Genomic DNA, 19,951 nt, shown 5'->3' on the forward strand with positions numbered 1-19,951 from the left:
TGTTTAACTTCTAACTTAAAAAGGCTCTATCTCGTCTCCTAAGCACTTTTTTTTTACAATGAATTTTAGCTGTGGCACTCAGAGCCAAAATTCCATAAATAAGGCTGGGCACTGAATGAGTTAAGGCAGCGGTTCCCAAACGTTTTAGCTCAAGAAAGACCCAAAAGAGAAATTAGACGTTTGCCCCGGACCCAAACTAGGGAAAATAGCAGATCTACAAGCTCACAACGTGCCGCGAAAGTGTCGCATTGTAAGCTTGTGGATCTGCTATTTTCACTAGTTGAACTTTTTTTTACATTTATTTATGAAATTCTTTTGAAAAATGTTGGAATTGTTTTTCATTTATGAAAAGTTGTGATTCTTTTGTTTAAACGTTTTTTTAATCTTTAGAAATAATTCATATATATATATATATATATATATATATATATATATATATATATATATATATATATATATATATATTTTTTTTTTATGTAGCAAACAAATAAAAGGTGATAGGTACTCGCGACCCATAACAAATGATCCTTGACCTACTGTTTGGGAGACAGAGCTTTAAAGTGAGTGTGTGTGTGGTGTGGGTGGGCCGCAGGTACGGACGAGGAGGACCGGGGGGACGACATGCTGCTACGACACAGGAAGGACTTCTGGTGGTTCCCTCACATGTGGAGCCACATGCAGCCGCACCTGTTCCACAACGTCAGTGTGCTGGCCGAGCAGATGAGACTCAACATGCTGTTCGCCCAGGTGAGGACTAGTGCCATTACTGTTAACTAACACTAACTAGTTTATTACAGTTAACTAAAACTAACCTCACATGCTGTTCGCCCAGGTGAGAGGACTAGTGCTATTACTGTTAACTAACACCAACTAGTTTATTACAGTTAACTTAAACTAACCTCACATGCTGTTCGCCCAGGTGAGGACTACTGCTTTATTACTGTTAACTCTTTCAATGCCAGGAATGAATTAAACCGTCTACCGTCCCCTTGCTAGCGAAAACAGAGTCTACTGTACCTAAAATCATGGAATATTCTCTGTGACCGCCGTCCTCGCGGACATCGACTCGTTGCACGAACGGGGATCCGGTAGCTTCGGGGGGGAAAGAATTAGCCTGGCCGCGATCCTCCATTCCAGAGCTATGGTCGTTTGAATGTGGCTTGTTTTTTGAAAAACACTTAGAAAACAAAGAAAGGAAAGGGCTTCCATGTGTATGCTCTCGGAGCTAAATTAACACAGTTAAAATTAATGCTGTGCACATTTTCTATGTGTTTCATGTAACAAACATAACCGAGGCCCAGAGTTTTTTTTAAGGTCTTTAAGTCAACAAAGTGTGTTCTCTGTAGTCCTGACGTCTGGTTCCTGCCTAGCGGGAGCTACCCTCCTCCTGGCTCTCCCCGGGCAGGAGAGCTGTCAGGCTGGACGAAGAGCAGCAGAAAAACAACACACGCTGCTCCTCTTCCACAGCTCCACTGTAAAAAGATGGCTAATATTTTATTCATGAAATGGAACATGTAGTTGCTCATTCTTTCTTATTTTTTTACACCTACAACCGCTAGATAAAAATAACAGTTATTGGAATTTGGTACCGTTTCCATAGTATGTGTACAGTGATCGACAGCATGCACGACGAGGCAAATAAGTGAACGCGAGAATGAAGTGAAAGTAAACCAGTAGTGTTCATACTCTGTTACAAGTAAAAGGCCTGTGTTCAAAATGTTACTTGAGTAAAAGTACAAAAGTATTGGCATCAAAATATACTTCAAGAACCAAAAGTAAAAGTACAAAAATATTTGAAAATAGCAGATCTACAAGCTCACAACGCGTCGTGAGCTTGTAGATCGGCTATTTTCAAATAGCCTATGTATAAAATAAGGCTAAAGTTGTTAAAGGGATATTTCACTTTTAAAAAAAACTTTTGGTGATTGTATCGTCTACTCAGGCCTTTGTGAGCCCCCCAGACAGTTTTTAAGTTGCTTGATTCAATATTTAGATATTAGATATTCATTTTATCAGACACGCCCCCTTCCTATACAAACCCATTGTAACTTCAAACTCCTTTTTTAACATGTTAGATTCATCAAAAACACCCGTCCTTGGTTCACCCGTCTCCTACCGCCCTCCTAATACGCGAGGGGGCCGTGTTTTTTCAATTACTTTTTTCATTTATTTTTAATATTTTTTTTTTTAAATGAAAAAAATAAAATACAATAAAAAAATAAAATAAAATAAATTAAAAACGATCTCGGAAAAACACGGCCCCCTCACGCATTAGGAGTGCAGAGTGAGTCACCAGAACCAAGGACGGGTGTTTTTGATGAATCTAACATGGTTAAAATGGAGTTTGAAGTTACAATGGGTTAGTATAGGAAGGGGGCGTGTCTGATAAAATGAATATCTAATATCTAAATAATGAATCAAGCAACTTAAACTGTCTGGGGGGCTCACAAAGGCCTGAGTAGATGATAAAATCACCAAAAGTTTTTCTGAAAGTGAAATATCCCTTTAATGTATGTTTTATAGTATAATTGATAATTGCAAAGCAACTGGTAACTAAAGTTTTCAAATAATTGTAATGGAGTAAAAGTACAATATTTGATTCTGAGATGTAGTGGAGTAGAAGTAAAAGTATTGAAAATTGGAAATACTCCTGTAAAGTAAAAAAGACCTCAAAACTGTACTTAAGTACAGTACTTGAGTACATGTACGTATGGTATCGCTACTTGTACTTAAGTCAAACATCTTGAGTACTTCTTCCGCCACTGGAGTGATGTGTGCCCTCTCTGTCTCGTCTCGGTGAGGACTCGAGGCAGGTGAGGACTCATGCTGCAACACTCTGCATCATCTCTCTCTGTCAGACCCTCCAGCAGAGAGCTGTGTGTGTGTTGCAGCAGTCTGGCCTGTCGCTGATGAAAACAAGCATCAATCTTTCAGCGTCAGGCCGCTAGCCTGAGAGAGGAACGTTTTTTTTTAACCGTGGCAATGTTTCTTGATAAAAAAGACACTTAAGTTGTAGTTGTGATCTGAATTTCAAAATGTAACACTTGTTAGGTACAGGTAAGAGCAGAGAACAGAATACAAATAAAATGCACTCGGTCTGACTCTTGACGTTCTACAAATGTATTCTATCAATAAATGTAGGGATAATGTGCGTTTTAGCATTCTATCAATAAATGTAAGTATAATGTACATTATATCGTACCTATCTAATGAATGGATATTATATTCACAGATATTCACAGTCAGACTACAGGCGGTGAATGTAATGAGTAAATATACAATTTATCAGCAATGAAACAATGCCAGCAGTTATCTGTTCTGGTGCTGTAATGTACATCCCAGTATAGAAAGAGAGAGAGAGATCTCTTTGTCGTACAAGAGTGTCAATGTGACACATTACATTATATTACATTACATTACAGTCATTTCGCTTTTATCCAAAGCGACTTACAATAAGGGCATTCAACATAGGTAGGGAACGAAAATAGGGGTTATGTATGTAGCCCCAGTTTTCTTATCTCCTTCATAGGGGGCGATGTTATCCCATAAGTAAGTATATTATGAAGAGAGACAGAACAACTACTAATCACCAGAAGTCTTAAGTGCATTCTCTTCTAAAACAAGCAACTAAGAGTATACCTAGCGCTGAGGTAAAAGTGCAATATATCAGCTACCTACTTTGTTAAACAGATGAGACAAAATTGGAAAATCAACTGAGCAAGAGCTAAAACAAATAAGTGTATCGAATAAATAATAACCAATAAAACAATAAAACAAGAGTTCGTACAACTAGTTAACAACAAGTAGGCAAGGCCAAGAGGAAGGGTAGTGTTTCCTGAAGAGGTGGGTTTTCAGCCTGCGGCGCAAAATTGGCAGTGACTCTGCTGTCCTGACATCAGTGGGAAGTTCATTCCACCACTGTGGGGACAGAACAGCTCACGTTGTGAAAGTACCAAAAGTATAAAGTACTCATTATGCAGAATGTCCCATTTCACAAGTTTTCAAATGCATACAAATCATTTGAAAATAGCAGATCTACAAGCGTCGCATCGCGACGCATTGTGAGCTTGTAGATCTGCTATTTTCAAATAGACGAAATGTATATAGGGCTGAAGTGGTCAATGTATGTTTCGTAATAATAATCTAAATCTACAAAGTAACTAGTAACTCAAATGTTCAAATAATTGTAGTGGAGTAAAAGTATAATATTTGCCTCTTGAGATGTAGTGGAGTAGAAGGACAAGTATTGAAAATTGGAAACGCATCCAAAAGTACCTCAAAATTGTGCTTAAGTACAGTACTTGAGTAAATGTACTCGGTTACTTTCCACCACTGCATACTACTGTCTGAAAAACCACACTGATTACAAATGGAGTCCACGTTTTCCTATAATTTGGTGTGTGTGTGTGTGTGTGTGTGTGTGTGTGTGTGTGTGTGTGTGTGTGTGTGTGTGTGTGTGTGTGTGTGTGTGTGTGTGTGTGTGTGTGTGTGTGTGTGTGTGTGTGTGTGTGTGTGTGTGTGTGTGTGTGTGTGTGCGTGTGTACTGTACGTGACCATCTGCGTCCCCAGCAACCGGTCCGTACTTGACTATAAACATGAGCACATCTGATTTAATGAAGGCAGGGAGATGATGTCCTCCCAGACTAACTAATTACTTAAATGTGTTTTTAAATTGGGAGGCTGGTGAGCAAGCGGTGGATTTTTCCTTCCCTAAGAGTGTTTGTTTGTTTGTTTATTTATTTGTTTGTAGCAATGCATTAGTAGTAATGTATTCAGGGTTGTGGTTAACCCTTTTAGACCGGGAACGCGTCTTGTGTGTCAATTTTAGATTTCTTTGGCTATTCAAAAATAGCAGATATACAAGCTCATAGCGCGGCACCGAGTGCCGCGGTACGAGCTTGTAGATCTGCTATTTTTGAACAATCGTGAACATTTGTGCAAATCTTTGAATGTTTTTTTTTTTTCCAAGCGAACATTTTTAACTCATGTTACAACTTCTGGGCGGGGGGGGGGGTTCCTGGAACAAAATATTTTGAGATGGGGGTCCACGGCCACATACATTTTGGGTGGTCCTTGACATGAAAAAGTTTGAGAACCACTAATATTACAGCAACATAACGTTTTTTTTATTTTAAATGTTAGGATTTAGAAGACATTTGTAGAATCCCAAGAAGCAAAGATTTGAGTTACAAATGTTCACTTTAAATATATATATATTGTACAAATCAAAGATTTGCACATCATTTCCACGATTTCCCCCCCCAAAAATAGCAGATCTACAAGCTCATAGCGCGGCACTCGGTGCCGCGCTATGAGCTTGTAGATCTGCTGTTTTTGAATAGCCCAAAGAAATCTTAAAATGACACACATATATGCTTCCCTGGTCTAAATGGGTTAATGTGTTCCCATTTGCTAGTCAGTAACGCGTCACCAACCATATGGCGTAGATGGTACTGGAACAGCAGAGGGACAAAGGCCATGAAGTGGATTGGAAGCTCATGCTGCGACACAGCGACAGGCTACAGTGGTTCTCGACCTTTTCAGACCGGGAGTCGGGACCCCCCCAAAATAATCACATGTGAACTGGGGACCCCCCAACCTGACAAGCACGAATGTAGGAGTTTAGGCGTTACATTTAGTTTGACTCGGTTCCACAGATTTAAATATGGTCAAAATAGCAGATCTACAAGCTTGTAGATCGGCTATTTTCAAACTTTTTGCCTCATTCTTATACAGTATTACTTGTAGGTGTGTGCCAATACACTAATTTCACGATACGATACACAATATTGGGCTCACGATATTGATACGACACGATATATGGCACTTATTTATTATGAAAATATATGGGGGGGAAAAAAAGCAAATGCAAACAAATCGATTTTTGCATTATTATTGTTACAAAAAAAAAATATTATTATTATTATTTTTTTGCGTCACAACGATACATATCGTCACGACAACGTAACGACGATATATCGGCACGCCCCTAATTATTTGACAATTTGTCATATGTCTCATCACAGCGTGAGCACTATCCTACTATAATTCTAGTAACCTGACGGTGGATGGGGTCTTGGGACTCCGATCAAACTGCGCATGCGTCGTTGCCAGGTTTCGCGAGAGAAACAAGCAGCGAGGTCTATGAAAACGAGGCCAAACCATACGAACCCTATACCACCAACATTGGCCCTACAGCGCTTACCGTACGCCGACATGGCAACTTCAGCCTGCTTCCATCCACACCATAGACCCCGCCCCCATTCTCTGACTGCATTCAGTGGAAACACAGCAGAGCAGACTGTGTGCGAGAAAAGTCTGCTCTGCTGTGCATGGTGTGACACCATGCACATACGCACACGCGCACTTTTAGATCCAGTACTATTTTAAAAGTCTGCGTATGGGGGACTCGCGTATCCGCGCGCCTGGTGTAGCCGCTATCATTGATAATCACTTGGATCTAAACAAACGCGCTGGACGATCTCTGTGTGTGTGTGTGTGTGTGTGTGTGTGTGTGTGTGTGTGTGTGTGTGTGTGTGTGTGTGTGTGTGTGTGTGTGTGTGTGTGTGTACGCCATTCTCCGTGCTGTGTGTGTGGGTGGGGGGGAGATGAATCTGATCGCACCACAATTGCAACTTGGGTCCGCGGCCGTGTATGCGTGGACACGCACGTGCGCATGCACGTTAGGGAGCCACGTGTCACAATGTACTTTATTTGTACTTTATACACACACACGCGATGCCCGTGTGTGTGTGTTCGCGACGGGAGGATGTACCGTGGTGTGTGTGTGTGTGTGTGTGTGTGTGTGTGTGTGTCTGTGTTTGTGCGCGCTCCCGACGGGGGACGGCTCCGCCTGTTATATGCGCGGGTGTTTGTGTTCTGTGCCTCCACGACGGGATGTGCGTGTGTGTGTACAAACGAATACACCATTGGTTCTCAAAGTGGGGTCCAGGGACCCCCAGGGGTCCCTGAGGGAGTTCCAGGGGGTCCCCAGCTAAATGATAGATTAGGCACCAAATGGACCCACCGGCTACACGAGGCGCGCGGATACGTGCATCCCCCATACGCAGACTTTTAAAATAGGACTGGACCTAAAAGTGAGCGTGTGTGCGTCAAAAACTCTGCTGTGTTTCGTGTGTGTGTGTGTGTGTGTGTGTGTGTGTGTGTGTGTGTGTGTGTGTGTGTGTGTGTGTGTGTGTGTGTGTGTTTGCGACGACGGGGGGGACGGGGGGGGAGTAGCATCGTGCCTCCGTGGTGTGTGTGTGTGGCTGGGGGGGAGATGATCGCCCGTGTGTGTTCGCGACAGGCCACGGTCCGCATGGATGTACCGTGGTGTGTGTGTGTGTGTGTGTGTGTGTGTGTGTGTGTGTTTGTTTTTGTGCGCGCTCGCGACGGCTGACGGCTCCGCCTGTTATGCGCGGGTGTGTTCTGTGCCTCCACGACGGGATGTGCATCCGTTTGTGTGTACACACGACTGACTACACCAGTGGTTCTCAAACTTTTGCATGTCAAGGACCCCCAAATTGACACTTATTAGCCCGCGGACCCCCATTTGAAAAGATAAGCCAGGGACCCCAATAAGAGAAGGTTTATACGGCTTTCTAGCAGTGATTCTCAACCATTTTAATGTCAAGTACCCCCAGTTTGACATGTATTAGGCTACGGACCCCCATTTAATGGCATTTATACCTGGGGCCCGAATTTGTATTATAAAATCAATGTTAATTTAACTCTGAGAGTGTGCAAATGGAACCAAATGGACCCGTTAGGGTCCATTTGGTTCCATTTGTACACTCTCAGAGTTACAGAACCATAAGGGTGCATTTGGTTCCTATCCATCATTTAGCTGGGGACCCCCTGGAACTGCCTCAAGTACCCCTGGGGGTCCCCGTACCCCACTTTCAGAACCAATGGACTACACAGTACAAACTCACTTTCGATCCCTGATAAACTCTCTGTTCTCAGCGCATAAGCCAAACTACACACTTTAGGTGCTCATATTCCCCAACGGGTATGGTCTAGTCAAGTATAAATCAGGCATAAGGCACCATGGATGCACAATAATATCCAGTTCTTATCCTGCTAAAGCGGCTAGAGGCTCCGTCGCCTGTCTTCTCTCAAGGACTCCCGTCTTGTAAAACCAGCAGCAGTCGAGTTTCCGCGTCCATCATCAAAAGGATTCGAGGGGAAAATTCTCTTAAAGTCTGTATGCTGAATGGGTGTAAATACGGTATATTGCTGTTATAGCTGGCATTTCATCCAACAGGCTGCTTATTTGATTGAATGCGGAGACTCGTTTTTTTTCTTTTTTCCTTCTAAGAAAAGCTAAACTGTCATAAAAAAAAAGGATAAATCAAACCAATCTTTAAAGGACTGCTCCGTTTTTTGTCATGGCCTTCGTTCGCCATTTAAAGATGTTGAGACGCGTGCGATCCCATTACTTTCAAAACCTTTTTTTTCTGCTTCTTACAAGCCGTGTTTACTGTGTGTGTGTGTGTGTGTGTGTGTGTGTGTGTGTGTGTGTGTGTGTGTGTGTGTGTGTGTGTGTGTGTGTGTGTGTGTGTGTGTGTGTGTGTGTGTGTGTGTGTGTGTGTGTGTGTGTGTGTGTGTGTGTGCATTATTGTGTTAATCTGTCCATCCACTGTATTTCAACAGGATAGGTCATGCTGATCTAATCCTCAACCTTTGCTGTCTGTCATACAACTTCCTTGACATATCGATCCCAGTCTATCAGAGTGTGTGTGTGTGTGTGTGTGTGTGTGTGTGTGTGTGTGTGTGTGTGTGTGTATGTGTGTTACTATAATTCTGAGGGCCAAATAGTATACTATAATTTGATAGACATTGTGAGCACAATGGTCCTAGTTGTTTTATAGTTTAAAAAAGATATGGTCGTTGAATATTCGAATAATCATTTTTAATAGAAATATGGTAATCAAATTTAATTTAGGTCACTTTTACACATCCCTAGTTCAGTTCAGTTTCAGTTTATTACAGGTCATACAACAAACATGTATGATGTTGATGTAGAGGCTGACCAAGGACTTGGATGTGTGCAGTTCATGGACCTGTCTGTCTCTCTGTGTGTCTGTCTGTCTGTGAGCGTACCTGTCTGTGTGTGTCTCTGTCTGTCTGTCTGTGAGCGTACCTGTCTGTGTGTGTGTCTGTCTGTCTGTGAGCGTACCTGTCTGTCTGTGTGTGTGTCTGTCTGTGAGCGTACCTGTCTGTCTGTGTGTGTGTGTGTGTGTGTCTGTCTGTCTGTGAGCGTACCTGTCTGTGTGTGTGCTTGCACACGGCAGTGTGTTTGAGGTGAATGTTAACGAGCTTGGACCTCCCTGCTCTATAATCCTGTGTCCTCCACGGTGACAATGACACACTGCCTCTGTGAAAGCTGTCAACAACATGAGAGAGAGAGAGAGGTGTGTGTGTGTGTGTGTGTGTGTGTGTGTGTGTGTGTGTGTGTGTGTGTGTGTGTGTGTGTGTGTGTGTGTGTGTGTGTGTGTGTGTGTGTGTGTGTGTGTGTGTGTGTGTGTGTGCGTGTGTGTGTGCGCGTGCGCGCCAGCTTTTGTGCTTCTAGTCAGTGGTGGAAAAAGTACTCAAATGTTTTACTTAAGTAAAAGTATCAATACTGCAATGTGGAAGTACTCTGTTACAAGTCCGGAATTAAAACTTTACTTGAGTAAAAGTCCAAAAGTATGGGGCACGGTGGCGGTAGCGCTGTCGCCTCACAGCTAGAAGGTCCTGGGTTCGATTCCCGCCGGGGACGCTGTGGGTGCTGGGGGCGTGTCTTCTCCTCCACGGTATCAGCGCCCATACCCTAGGTGGGGTTGGCGAAAGGGCCTACTCTGTGTGGAGTTTGCATGTTCTCCCCGTGTCTCCTAGGGTAGTTAATACCCTCACAAAAACATTTAATAATCCTGGTCACTATACTGCCTCCCCCATGACAGCCGGGGCGCCTGATGGAGGGGAAGGGAACTGGTTGGAATAACGTGTTCCTTCCACTCGCTACGTCCAACCGGGGAAACTCCCCCCTGTCAGGTGATAAGAAGGTCAGTTGGCTCTCATGCATTGAAGGAAGCATGAGCTCGGCCCTGACCTCCCTAGGCTGGTGGGGGGAGTCTTCACAACGCGTCGCGATGTGCATGTGATGTTGGATCATGTATGTGTGTGCAAGGCCACACACAATCTTTGTGTGGACAACCGATCTACAAGACGTTGTGAGCTTTTTTTTGCAACACTCTTGTGTGATGAAGTAGGGTATTCATTAATTTACAACAAAAATATGAAATATGGAGATGTGAGGTTTCGGCCTGACGGCAGCACATGATCCAGTATGTATGTGTTGTGGTGGTCAGTGTGTGAGTTAGGGGCTGAGAGATATGGATCTCTCACTGAGGTTTAATGAGCCTTCAGACAGCCTCCTGTTAGCAGCAGTGGTGGAAAAGGTACTCACATGTTTTACTTAAGTAAAACTATCACTACTGCAATGTAGAAATACTCTGTTACAGGTAAAAGTCCGGAATTTAAAATGTACTTGAGTAAAAGTATTGGTATCAAAATGTACTTCAAGTACCAAAAGTAAAAGTCATTATGCAGAATGTGCCATTTCAAGTTTTCAAATGGATAAGAATATTTTGAAAGCCGAAATGTATATACGGCTGAATTGGTTAATGTATGTTTTGTAATCAAAATCTACACAGTAACTATAGCAACTAAAGTTTTCAAATAATTGTAGTGGAGTAAAAGTACAATATTTGCCTCTGAGATGTAGTGGAGTACAAGTAAAAGTACAGAAAATGTGGAAATACTCGGGTAAAGTAAAAAATACCTTAAAAGTGTACTTAAGTACAGTACTTGAGTAAATGTACTTAGTTACTTTCCACCGCTGGTTAGCAGGGACACATCCACAGTCCTGCACGCATTCACAATGTAAATGCACTCTCTGTTCCACACTCCTACAGTAATACTCTCCATACATACTGTATCTCTCCACTATAACACTCACATGGATTCAATGAATGCACAATCTTAACATTCACATCTCACACAAACAGCCTCTGTAGATATTTGTCTCTCCCACATGCAGAGCTTATGTTACGCACGCACGCACGCACGCACGCACGCACGCACGCACGCACGCACGCACGCACGCACGCACGCACGCACGCACACACACACACACACACACACACACACACACACACACACACACACACACACACACACACACGCAAAAGATTAACATGTGGACAGACAGACTGTCAAACATAGACTTTGATCCAAAGCCACTAACAGACTAGACTAGATGTTTAGATTTGATTTACAGTATTATAAGACATTATGATTCAAATCAAAACACATGTCATATGCTTCTCACAGAAACCTCTAGGATAAAAACAACAACAACAACCGTGCTCTATTCTGCAACATGTTCTAAAAGCCATGATTTGACCTTTTACTTAAAAAGAAGACGGCTGCTAGTGCCCTTTATCGTCAAAACACGTTTAGTAACGGATTAGTAACTAGTTGTTAGTGTCTGTGTGCCACACACAAACACTAGTGACTCAGGACTTACACGCATTACAGTGGAGGGCTGTCGCCCCCTACTGGCAATGTGAGCTGTTAATGCAGTCTGCCTGTTGCAACTGAAACACACATGAGAAACCATTTCCACCTTTTTTTAAATAACACTTTGTGTGTGTGTGTGTGTGTGTGTGTGTGTGTGTGTGTGTGTGTGTGTGTGTGTGTGTGTGTGTGTGTGTGTGTGTGTGTGTGTGTGTGTGTGTGTGTGTGTGTGTGTGTGTGTGTGTGTGTGTGTGTGTGTGTGTGTGTGTGTGTGAGACATAACAAAGACCAAAGCCAAACAACTTTCCAAATACTGCTCGGATTTACCAGTCATACAGTACTCTGTGTGTGTGATCAGCTATCATGTGTGTATGAGCAGGTGTTATATGCATAACTGATGAATTGTCTAACCCCTGGATTGTTTCCCTGTACGTTTAATTTAATTGGTGGACTCAAAACCTAAAAATTAGTCTGTTCTCCTGCCAGTCACTATGTTCAGGGTCACTGGTGTTGATTACTTTATAGTGTTCCAACTGTCCAGTTTACTCTGATTGTACACTTGTATCTTGGAGCGTCTGCTGAGTGCCTACAGCAAATGATGTTCCTATATTTAATCTACATACATTATCTCTGTGCCTCCATCCTCTACATCTTTATATTCCTCATCTCTCCTATCATCTTTTTTCTTTAACACATTAAGACCGGGGACGCGTCTGTCTGTGTCATTTTAGATTTCTTTGGCTATTCAAAAATAGCAGATCTACAAGCTCATAGCGCGGCACCGAGTGCCGCGCTATGAGCTTGTAGATCTGCTATTTTTGAAAAATCGTGAAAAAAAAGTTTTTTTTTTTTCAAAACACTTTTTGGATTTAGAAAACAATTTTAGAATCGGCCTCAGGTCTTAATGGGTTAACAGTGGGGTCCCCACATGATATTGTGGCCAAATACATATGAATTTGGGGGGTCCTTGACATGAAAAAAGTTTGACAACCACTGTTTTTAGTTAACACCCTATGTTTCCCTCCTCTCTCTGTCCTGTCCTTCAGGAGCATGGCATCCCCACAGACATGGGGTACGCGGTGGCGCCCCACCACTCGGGGGTCTACCCGGTGCACAGCCAGCTGTACGAGGCCTGGAAGTCGGTGTGGGGCATCAAGGTGACCAGCACCGAGGAGTACCCCCACCTCCGGCCCGCGCGCTACCGCCGCGGCTTCATCCACAGCGGCATACAGGTACACACACGCCTGACACACATCATTACGTAATTAGTAGTAAGTATGATTGCATAAACGTTAGAATCATTTCCATTCATCTGCTTAAAAACATCTGGATGAAATTAACAAAAATGTAATATATCCATCATTAAAGGAATAGTTCACCCAAGAAATTACTTTATTTGTATCGTTTACTTACCCTGTGATGGCTTTGAATGAAGAATCCAAAAGTGAAGACTCCGAAACACAGCTCATGTTGAGCGTCAAAGTGTTTTCTGCCATAATCTGTTCAGTGCCTTTCCAAAATATAACCAACCAAGCTTTTGGGAATGCCTGGGCCTTTGCGTTTGTGTGAATGAGCTCCGGTTGAACCCCACTGGCACGCCCATGCGCATTCTGCGCACGTCCATGTCGCGGTTTCAACCTGAAGTGCATTAAAACGTTTATGTTCATCAAGATGAAGCTACAGTATGTTTTTACCGGAGCACTATACAAATCGATAGAAGACATTTGGGACACACTGTTAGTGCTGTTTTGGAGTTCATGAACATATTTTTGATATCCCTTTTCTGTTAATCTCGGTCTCCGACTTACTTCAATTCATCAAGTTTGGATTCTTCATTCACTGTTAAGAAATATTTTACAAACGAAAATTCTCTGTGTCTTCAAGACATCACAGGGTAAGAAAACGATAGAAATTAAGTCCTTTCTTGGGCGTTCCTTTAATGGCACTGCACAGCCACTGACAACAGAGGTCTTAAGTTTATTCTTAAAAGCAGCGATCTACAGACTGTTTTGTAGGTGTTACCCAGGCAGACCTGGGGTCAGTACTAACCTGTGTGTGTGTGTGTGTGTGTGTGTGTGTGTGTGTGTGTGTGTGTGTTGTATCATAGTTGCGCGTAATATTGTTATACAGCGACATTCGACCAAACCCCGCCCTGCGATTGGCTGAATACAAAAACGAGAAAACAAGGACTCCGCCCCCAGAGGGGACGGTGGGGGCATTTACAGTCTAACACAGACCAAAACCCTAGTACTCCATCTGGTCTCGTGGCGTAACTCACTAGGTGTTAGACTGCCGACGCTGAGGCTCAAGCTCGAATCCTGCTGGAGGCATTCTTTTTCCGACAACTGTAGACAACTTTTTTTTGGCTAATAAAGTATAGTTTTGGACCGGACCGCGACGGAGGGGCGCAGGCTCAAGCGAACTTGAGCCACGAGAGGCACCACCGAGCGCGCTAAAGCACGCGAGTTGCCGTGCCGATCGTTGCGAAGTTCGCTTTGAGCCTACTCAGCCCCGTCCAAGTTATGTACCGATAGGCACAGAATAGTAAATGATGTTGTGGGGACTGCGTTTGCCCCAACTGCCACTCAAAGTGACCACTGGCCAATCACAGCGCGACTTTTCCGGGTCTGGGGCGGGTCTTGGCAGAATGTCGCTGTATATCACTATCACGCCATAGGTGCTGCCCAGGTAGAACTGGGGTCAGTTCTAAACCTCTATATTGTGTGTTGCAGGTGCTGCCCAGGCAGACGTGTGGTCTGTTCACACACACCATCTTCTACAATGAATATCCAGGAGGGTCCAAAGAGCTGGACAAGAGTATCCGAGGCGGAGAGCTGTTCCTCACCGTGCTGCTAAACCCTGTACGCACGCACGCACACGCACACACACACACTCTCGCATCTCCCTTTCTGTCTATACAGAAAAAAGCAAGACTTTTACACAGCTACATAAAGGTATACATAAAACCACATTGTCTCTGGGTAGCTCAGTCGGTAGAACACTCGCCTTTGAACCACAAGGTTCTGGGTTCAATCCCGGGCACCGACAACTCAAAACGTATGTGTAGCACGATTTGGGCGTGGCAAGTCGTGCGGTAAGTACTGGGAGCTTGATGGTAGGTGTGGCGCTCCACCTCCCAAGGCTCTAAATACAGGGTTCAGCAGGGGGTCCTCAGAGTTACTGCAGGAGGTCCGCCAAATCTTTGTGTGATACGATTTTTTTTTTTTACATTAACCACTTGAACCGTAGCATCCCTTCTCTGAGGATAACTTTAGCCAAAAATATTTTTGGCCAAGCGTTATAGGCGTAGAGGGAAAAAAAGAGCAGCAAAAGTTTATCTGAAACACAATTTTATACAATATAGAGGGGGGTCCCTGCTTCATCTCTCTCTCAGCTAGGGGGTCCTTGGGCTGAAAACGTCGAAGACCCCCTGCTCTAGTGCATTGAAACGGGCTCTAGCTGATACCGACAACAAGCCTCCTCCCACCTAATTTGCTTAAAATGACAGGTGTGTAGGAGGAAAAACTCCCACACACTGCTAAAAAAAAGGCACAAAAAAACCCAGGTTTGTTTATTGGGAAAACACTTGTGTTTCCCAATAAACAAACGTTGATTTTTGAGAAGAAAACTCCCACATGCAAAAAAGAAAATCAATGTTTGTTTGTTTAAATTGTTTGTTGGGAAAGAGTTTCCCATTAAACAAACCTTGATTTTCTTTTTGCATTTGAGTGCCAATTGACTTCCTTCCACCCTCTCTGTAGAGTAAAATCCCATATGTTGCTGCGTACGTTTCTCTCTCTCTCTCTCTCATTCTTTACCAAAGCTAACGACATTACTATGACAACAAGTGGAAGTTAGAAGACAGCACTTGTGTCGTTTATTGACAAACGCTAGCTAGTGAAAGTGGATGTTGCCTGCGTTCCACAGGACAGATTACACTACTTTTCCACGGGATAGAGTACGTCTTCGACGCTTTTCAGGCCAAGGACCCCTTAGCTGAGAGAGAGATGAATCAGGGACCACCCCACTACATATTGTATAAATTATGTTGCAGCTTAAACCTTTACATAGATTTCATAGATAGCGTCGTGTGCAGTGGTGTAAAGTAACTATGTACATTTACTCAAGTACTGTACTTAAGTACAATTTTGAGGTATTCTTACTTTGCTGGAGTGTTTCCAAGTGTCTACACTTTTACTTCTACTCCACTACTACTCAGAGGCAAATATTGTACTTTTACTCCACTACAATTATTTGAAAACTTTAGTTACTTTGCAGATATAAATTATTACATTATAAAACATACATTAACCACTTTAGCCATGTTTTATACCTAGGCTATTTTCAATAATTTTAGTACTTTTACTTTTGGAACTTAAATACATTTTGATACCAATACTTTTGGACTTTTCCTCAAGTCAATTTTGAATTCCGGACTTTTACTTGTAACAGAGTTGAGTACTTCTACATTGCAGTATTGATATACTTTTACTTAAGTAAAACATTTGAGTACTTTTCCCACCACTGTGCTGAAGACCCAATAGATTGCACTACTTTTCAGCCAAAACAAAAGCTGTAGCACAGGCTCATCGATCGTCTCCATCCCCCCGTGTCCTAACGAGATCGTTACACACCATTACCTGGATTGATTGGCTCTGAGTAGAGAAAACATCCCTCCTCTCCCACCCATCTGTTAGAGAGCTCTTCTTCTTTTTAAATACAGCCACACGCTGATATATCGGCAATTATTCGTCTCTTTTTGACAACGTCGTTATCGGCAATTATGCTGCTGATGTGTCCCGATGGTTAAAGGAGTAGTTCGCCCAAAAAATGACTTATTTTCTATCAATTACACACCCCATGAAATGAAAGATTTTTTTTTTTTTTTTTGTCACATTTCAATAATTTGATGACCGGCGGTATCTGCGGTAGGAGACTCTACGGAGACTCTTTGAGTCTCCTACCGGATACATTAGCATCTTTCCGCCGCTAATCAAATTATTGGCTCAGGAATGCGACAAAAACAAAAAAGATCGTCATGAATTCAATGCTTCATGGGGTGTGTAATTGATAGAAAATAAGTCATTTCTTGGGTGAACTACTGAAATACTAGTACTAACACATTGTGTGTGCCAGAGGTTGATTAAAATAGGGTACATCTAGTGCCAGCATATCTTCCATCCACTTAAGTTGATACGTTTCGATCCCAAAGTTTCGTTAGAGCGCCCCACTTGGGAAAAATATATTCTTTAAAAAATTGGCCAAAAACGGTCCGGACCGTTTATGGCACTCAATGTGTTAAGTAAGCACTACAGTAAATGTACTTAGTCACAGTACAGTGCTACAGTAAATATACTTAGTTACTTTACACCACTGATTATCAGTTCTCCAAAATCAGAATTGGATTTTTTTTTAAAACTGGCTTCGGTCAGGCTCTATGTTTAACTGGTTTCTCCATCGTGGTCTCCACTGGTCAGAATGGTCTTTGAACTGGTTTCTCTCCATCGTGGTTCCTTCAGATCAGCATCTTCATGACCCACCTGTCCAACTACGGCAACGACCGGCTGGGCCTCTACACGTTCGAGTCCCTGGTGAAGTTCGTCCAGTGCTGGACCCACCTGAGGCTGCAGACGCTGCCCCCTGTCCAGCTGGCCGACAGATACTTCCAGATCTTCCCCGAGGAGAGAGACCCCCTGTGGCAGGTCAGACTACACCATATATATATATATATATATATATATATATATATATATATATATATATAGATATAGATATAGATATATATATCGTTGTTGTCGGGCAGAAACCTCTTATTTCCTTATTCTAACTTTTTGTGTTTTTTTTTTTTAACCCTTTAAGACCTGGAAAGCATCGTTTGTGTCATTTTAAGATTTCTTTGGCTGTTCAAAAATAGCAGATCTACAAGCTCACGGTACCGCGCTATGAGCTTGTATATCTGCTATTTTTGAAAAAACCTGATTTTTTTTGCAAATCTTGGAATATATATTTTTTAAAGCGAACATTTGTCAAATATTTAGTTCCAGGCACCCCCAGAAGAAAATATTTGAGTTACAAATGTTCGCTTAAATATATATATATATATATATACATATATAACTAAAAGGAAAAAACCTTCAAAAGAAGGGACCGCACAACTCCAGGACTGATTTTGCTTTCTTTATTTGCACTTATTTGTGCAAATAAAGAAAGCAAAATCAGTCCTGGAGTTGTGCGGTCCCTTCTTTTGAAGGTTTTTTCCTTTTAGTTGTATACTTTTCTTGCACTGACCTGCACCTCCAGTCGAGGTCTTACAAAGATGTGCACGAGTCTTATTTAGTTAATAACGACATGGTGTGTGGTTCTTTTCAGAACCCGTGTCACGACAAGCGACACAAGGACATCTGGTCCAAGGAGAAGACATGTGACAGGCTGCCCAAGTTCCTGGTTGTAGGACCCCAGAAAACAGGTGAGACCTGCTCTGTCTGTCTGTCTGTCTGTCTGTCTGTCTGTCTGTCTGTCTCACTGTGTGTGTGTGTGTGTGTGTGTGTGTGTGTGCGTGTGTGTGTGTGTGTGTGTGTGTGTGTGTGTGTGTGTGTGTGTGTGTGTGTGTGTGTGTGTGTGTGTGTGTGTGTCTGTCTGTCTGTCTCCGTCTCTCTCCCTTTCTCTCTCTGTCTGTCACTCTCTCTCTCTCTCTCTCTCTCTCTCTCTCTCTCTCTCTCTCTCTCTCTCTCTCTCTCTCTCTGTACTCTCTCTCTCTCTCTGTACTCTCTGTACTCTCTCTCTCGGTACAGTGTAATAACAGTGTTATTATGTGCTCCATCCTAACAGGCACCACAGCGCTCCACTCCTTCCTCAGCCTCCACCCAGCCATCACCGCCTCCTTCCCCAGCCCCGTCACCTTCGAGGAGATCCAGTTCTTCAGCGGTCCAAACTACGACAACGGCATCGACTGGTACGAGACCCTTCCCTTCTTTCATCACGTCTTTCCCTTTCATAGCCATTTTTTTGCTTCTGGGGGCAAATACATATCATTTTTGGGGGTCCTTGACATGAAAAAGTTTGAGAGCCACTGTTCTAGGTGATAAATATGCCATGCAGTTGTTCAACCCTGATTACTTTCACATCGACACCCACTAGAAAAGTTGTTTTCAATATTCAGTACAGTACGTTCCATAGAGTTATATTGAAGTCTTTTCGTTTTCTTCTTATTTTTACATTTTTCTGCAGAAAAAGCGCTCTAGGCAGTGTTTCTTTCTTCATAAAAGGCTGATAGTGTGGACATTCCTTAAGGATAAAAAAAAGCTTTTAGAGCAGGGGGGGAGTACACAGAACATGAAGGGGAATGCAACTGGGTTTATAGAATATGCCTTAAACATTCTACAGTGCAAGTACAATACAGTGTTTGCAAAGTACAACGTGTTCAAAGGAGTTTTATCCCCAAAAACAGAAGGAGAATAATAATGCTCTGTTGTGAACATACAGGGATGGTACAGCTGTAATGCGGTGTGTTTTGGTCTTGGTTCAGGCTCCGACAGCCTCAGGGGAATAAACATTTTCAATGAGAGGCGGGCGATTATTTGGGACGAGCAGAAAAGTTGAGGGGCGGAGAGGCAATAAGCACGCGCTGGATTGTAGTCAGCTTTTTGTCGTCCTCCGCTACGCGCAGGACGACAAAACAACAATGATCACGGCGCGATCCCAGCCGATCCAAGCGAGAACGCCCGCATCAACCGCTCACCGTCTGAAACGACCTTTAGAGAGTTTTGAGCATTGAGACCCTCAAGTGTTTACCTGTCCACATGGACACTAACCAGGTCACTTTCTTTTATCACATTATGCTACTGTAACACTGAATTCCCTTCGAGGATCAATAAAGAATATATATCTCATCTCAAACCAAATTTAGCTTTGGGAGACGAACGGTTTCCGGAGGTGACGAGAGGAGGCAGACATTGGTTTACTTTATTATTATTACTTTTAATACTGTTTTTATCAGATTTTTTTTAAACATGGCAATCACATCAGAGTATAACCAACAACTATAAAATATTTAAAAAAAACAAGAAATGACGATGACAGATAATTTGGTAAATATTACAGATGAGTTCAAATTATATATATATAACAAACAAAAAAAACAGTTTCACAAACATACAAACAAAAACGGAACAACAGACACTCTTGCCCTCATACTCTCCCAGCACAAATCGTGCCCACTTCCCCTTACTCCCTTCATCTCCTTAAACAGCAGTATTATGTTTTCATTGATCATAAAATAGAATATAATATTAGAGATGTTTTTTTTATTTTAATACATGGGGTTCCAGTTTTTTTTTAAAACAGAGTACACTGAGTGCCAGGATTTTTAACCATTTTTGAGGAGCTGAGA

General features: G+C 42.6%; 1 protein-coding gene across 1 annotated transcript in view; it reads left to right on the forward strand.

Moving 5' to 3' along the window:
- The window catches only part of ndst2a (N-deacetylase/N-sulfotransferase (heparan glucosaminyl) 2a), a 50,981-nt gene that overhangs the window by 20,754 nt on the left and 10,276 nt on the right, over positions 1-19,951 (forward strand). Inside the window, exons 4-9 of the mRNA XM_084077276.1 lie at positions 593-747; positions 12,609-12,794; positions 14,295-14,423; positions 17,082-17,264; positions 17,932-18,028; positions 18,391-18,514. Coding sequence (XP_083933402.1) covers positions 593-747; positions 12,609-12,794; positions 14,295-14,423; positions 17,082-17,264; positions 17,932-18,028; positions 18,391-18,514 — 874 coding nt within the window. The remainder of the gene's footprint in view (positions 1-592; positions 748-12,608; positions 12,795-14,294; positions 14,424-17,081; positions 17,265-17,931; positions 18,029-18,390; positions 18,515-19,951) is intronic.

This window comes from Gymnoscopelus microlampas (assembly GCF_963454915.1).
Source record: "Gymnoscopelus microlampas genome assembly, chromosome: 13".
NCBI classification, from domain to species: domain Eukaryota; kingdom Metazoa; phylum Chordata; class Actinopteri; order Myctophiformes; family Myctophidae; genus Gymnoscopelus; species Gymnoscopelus microlampas.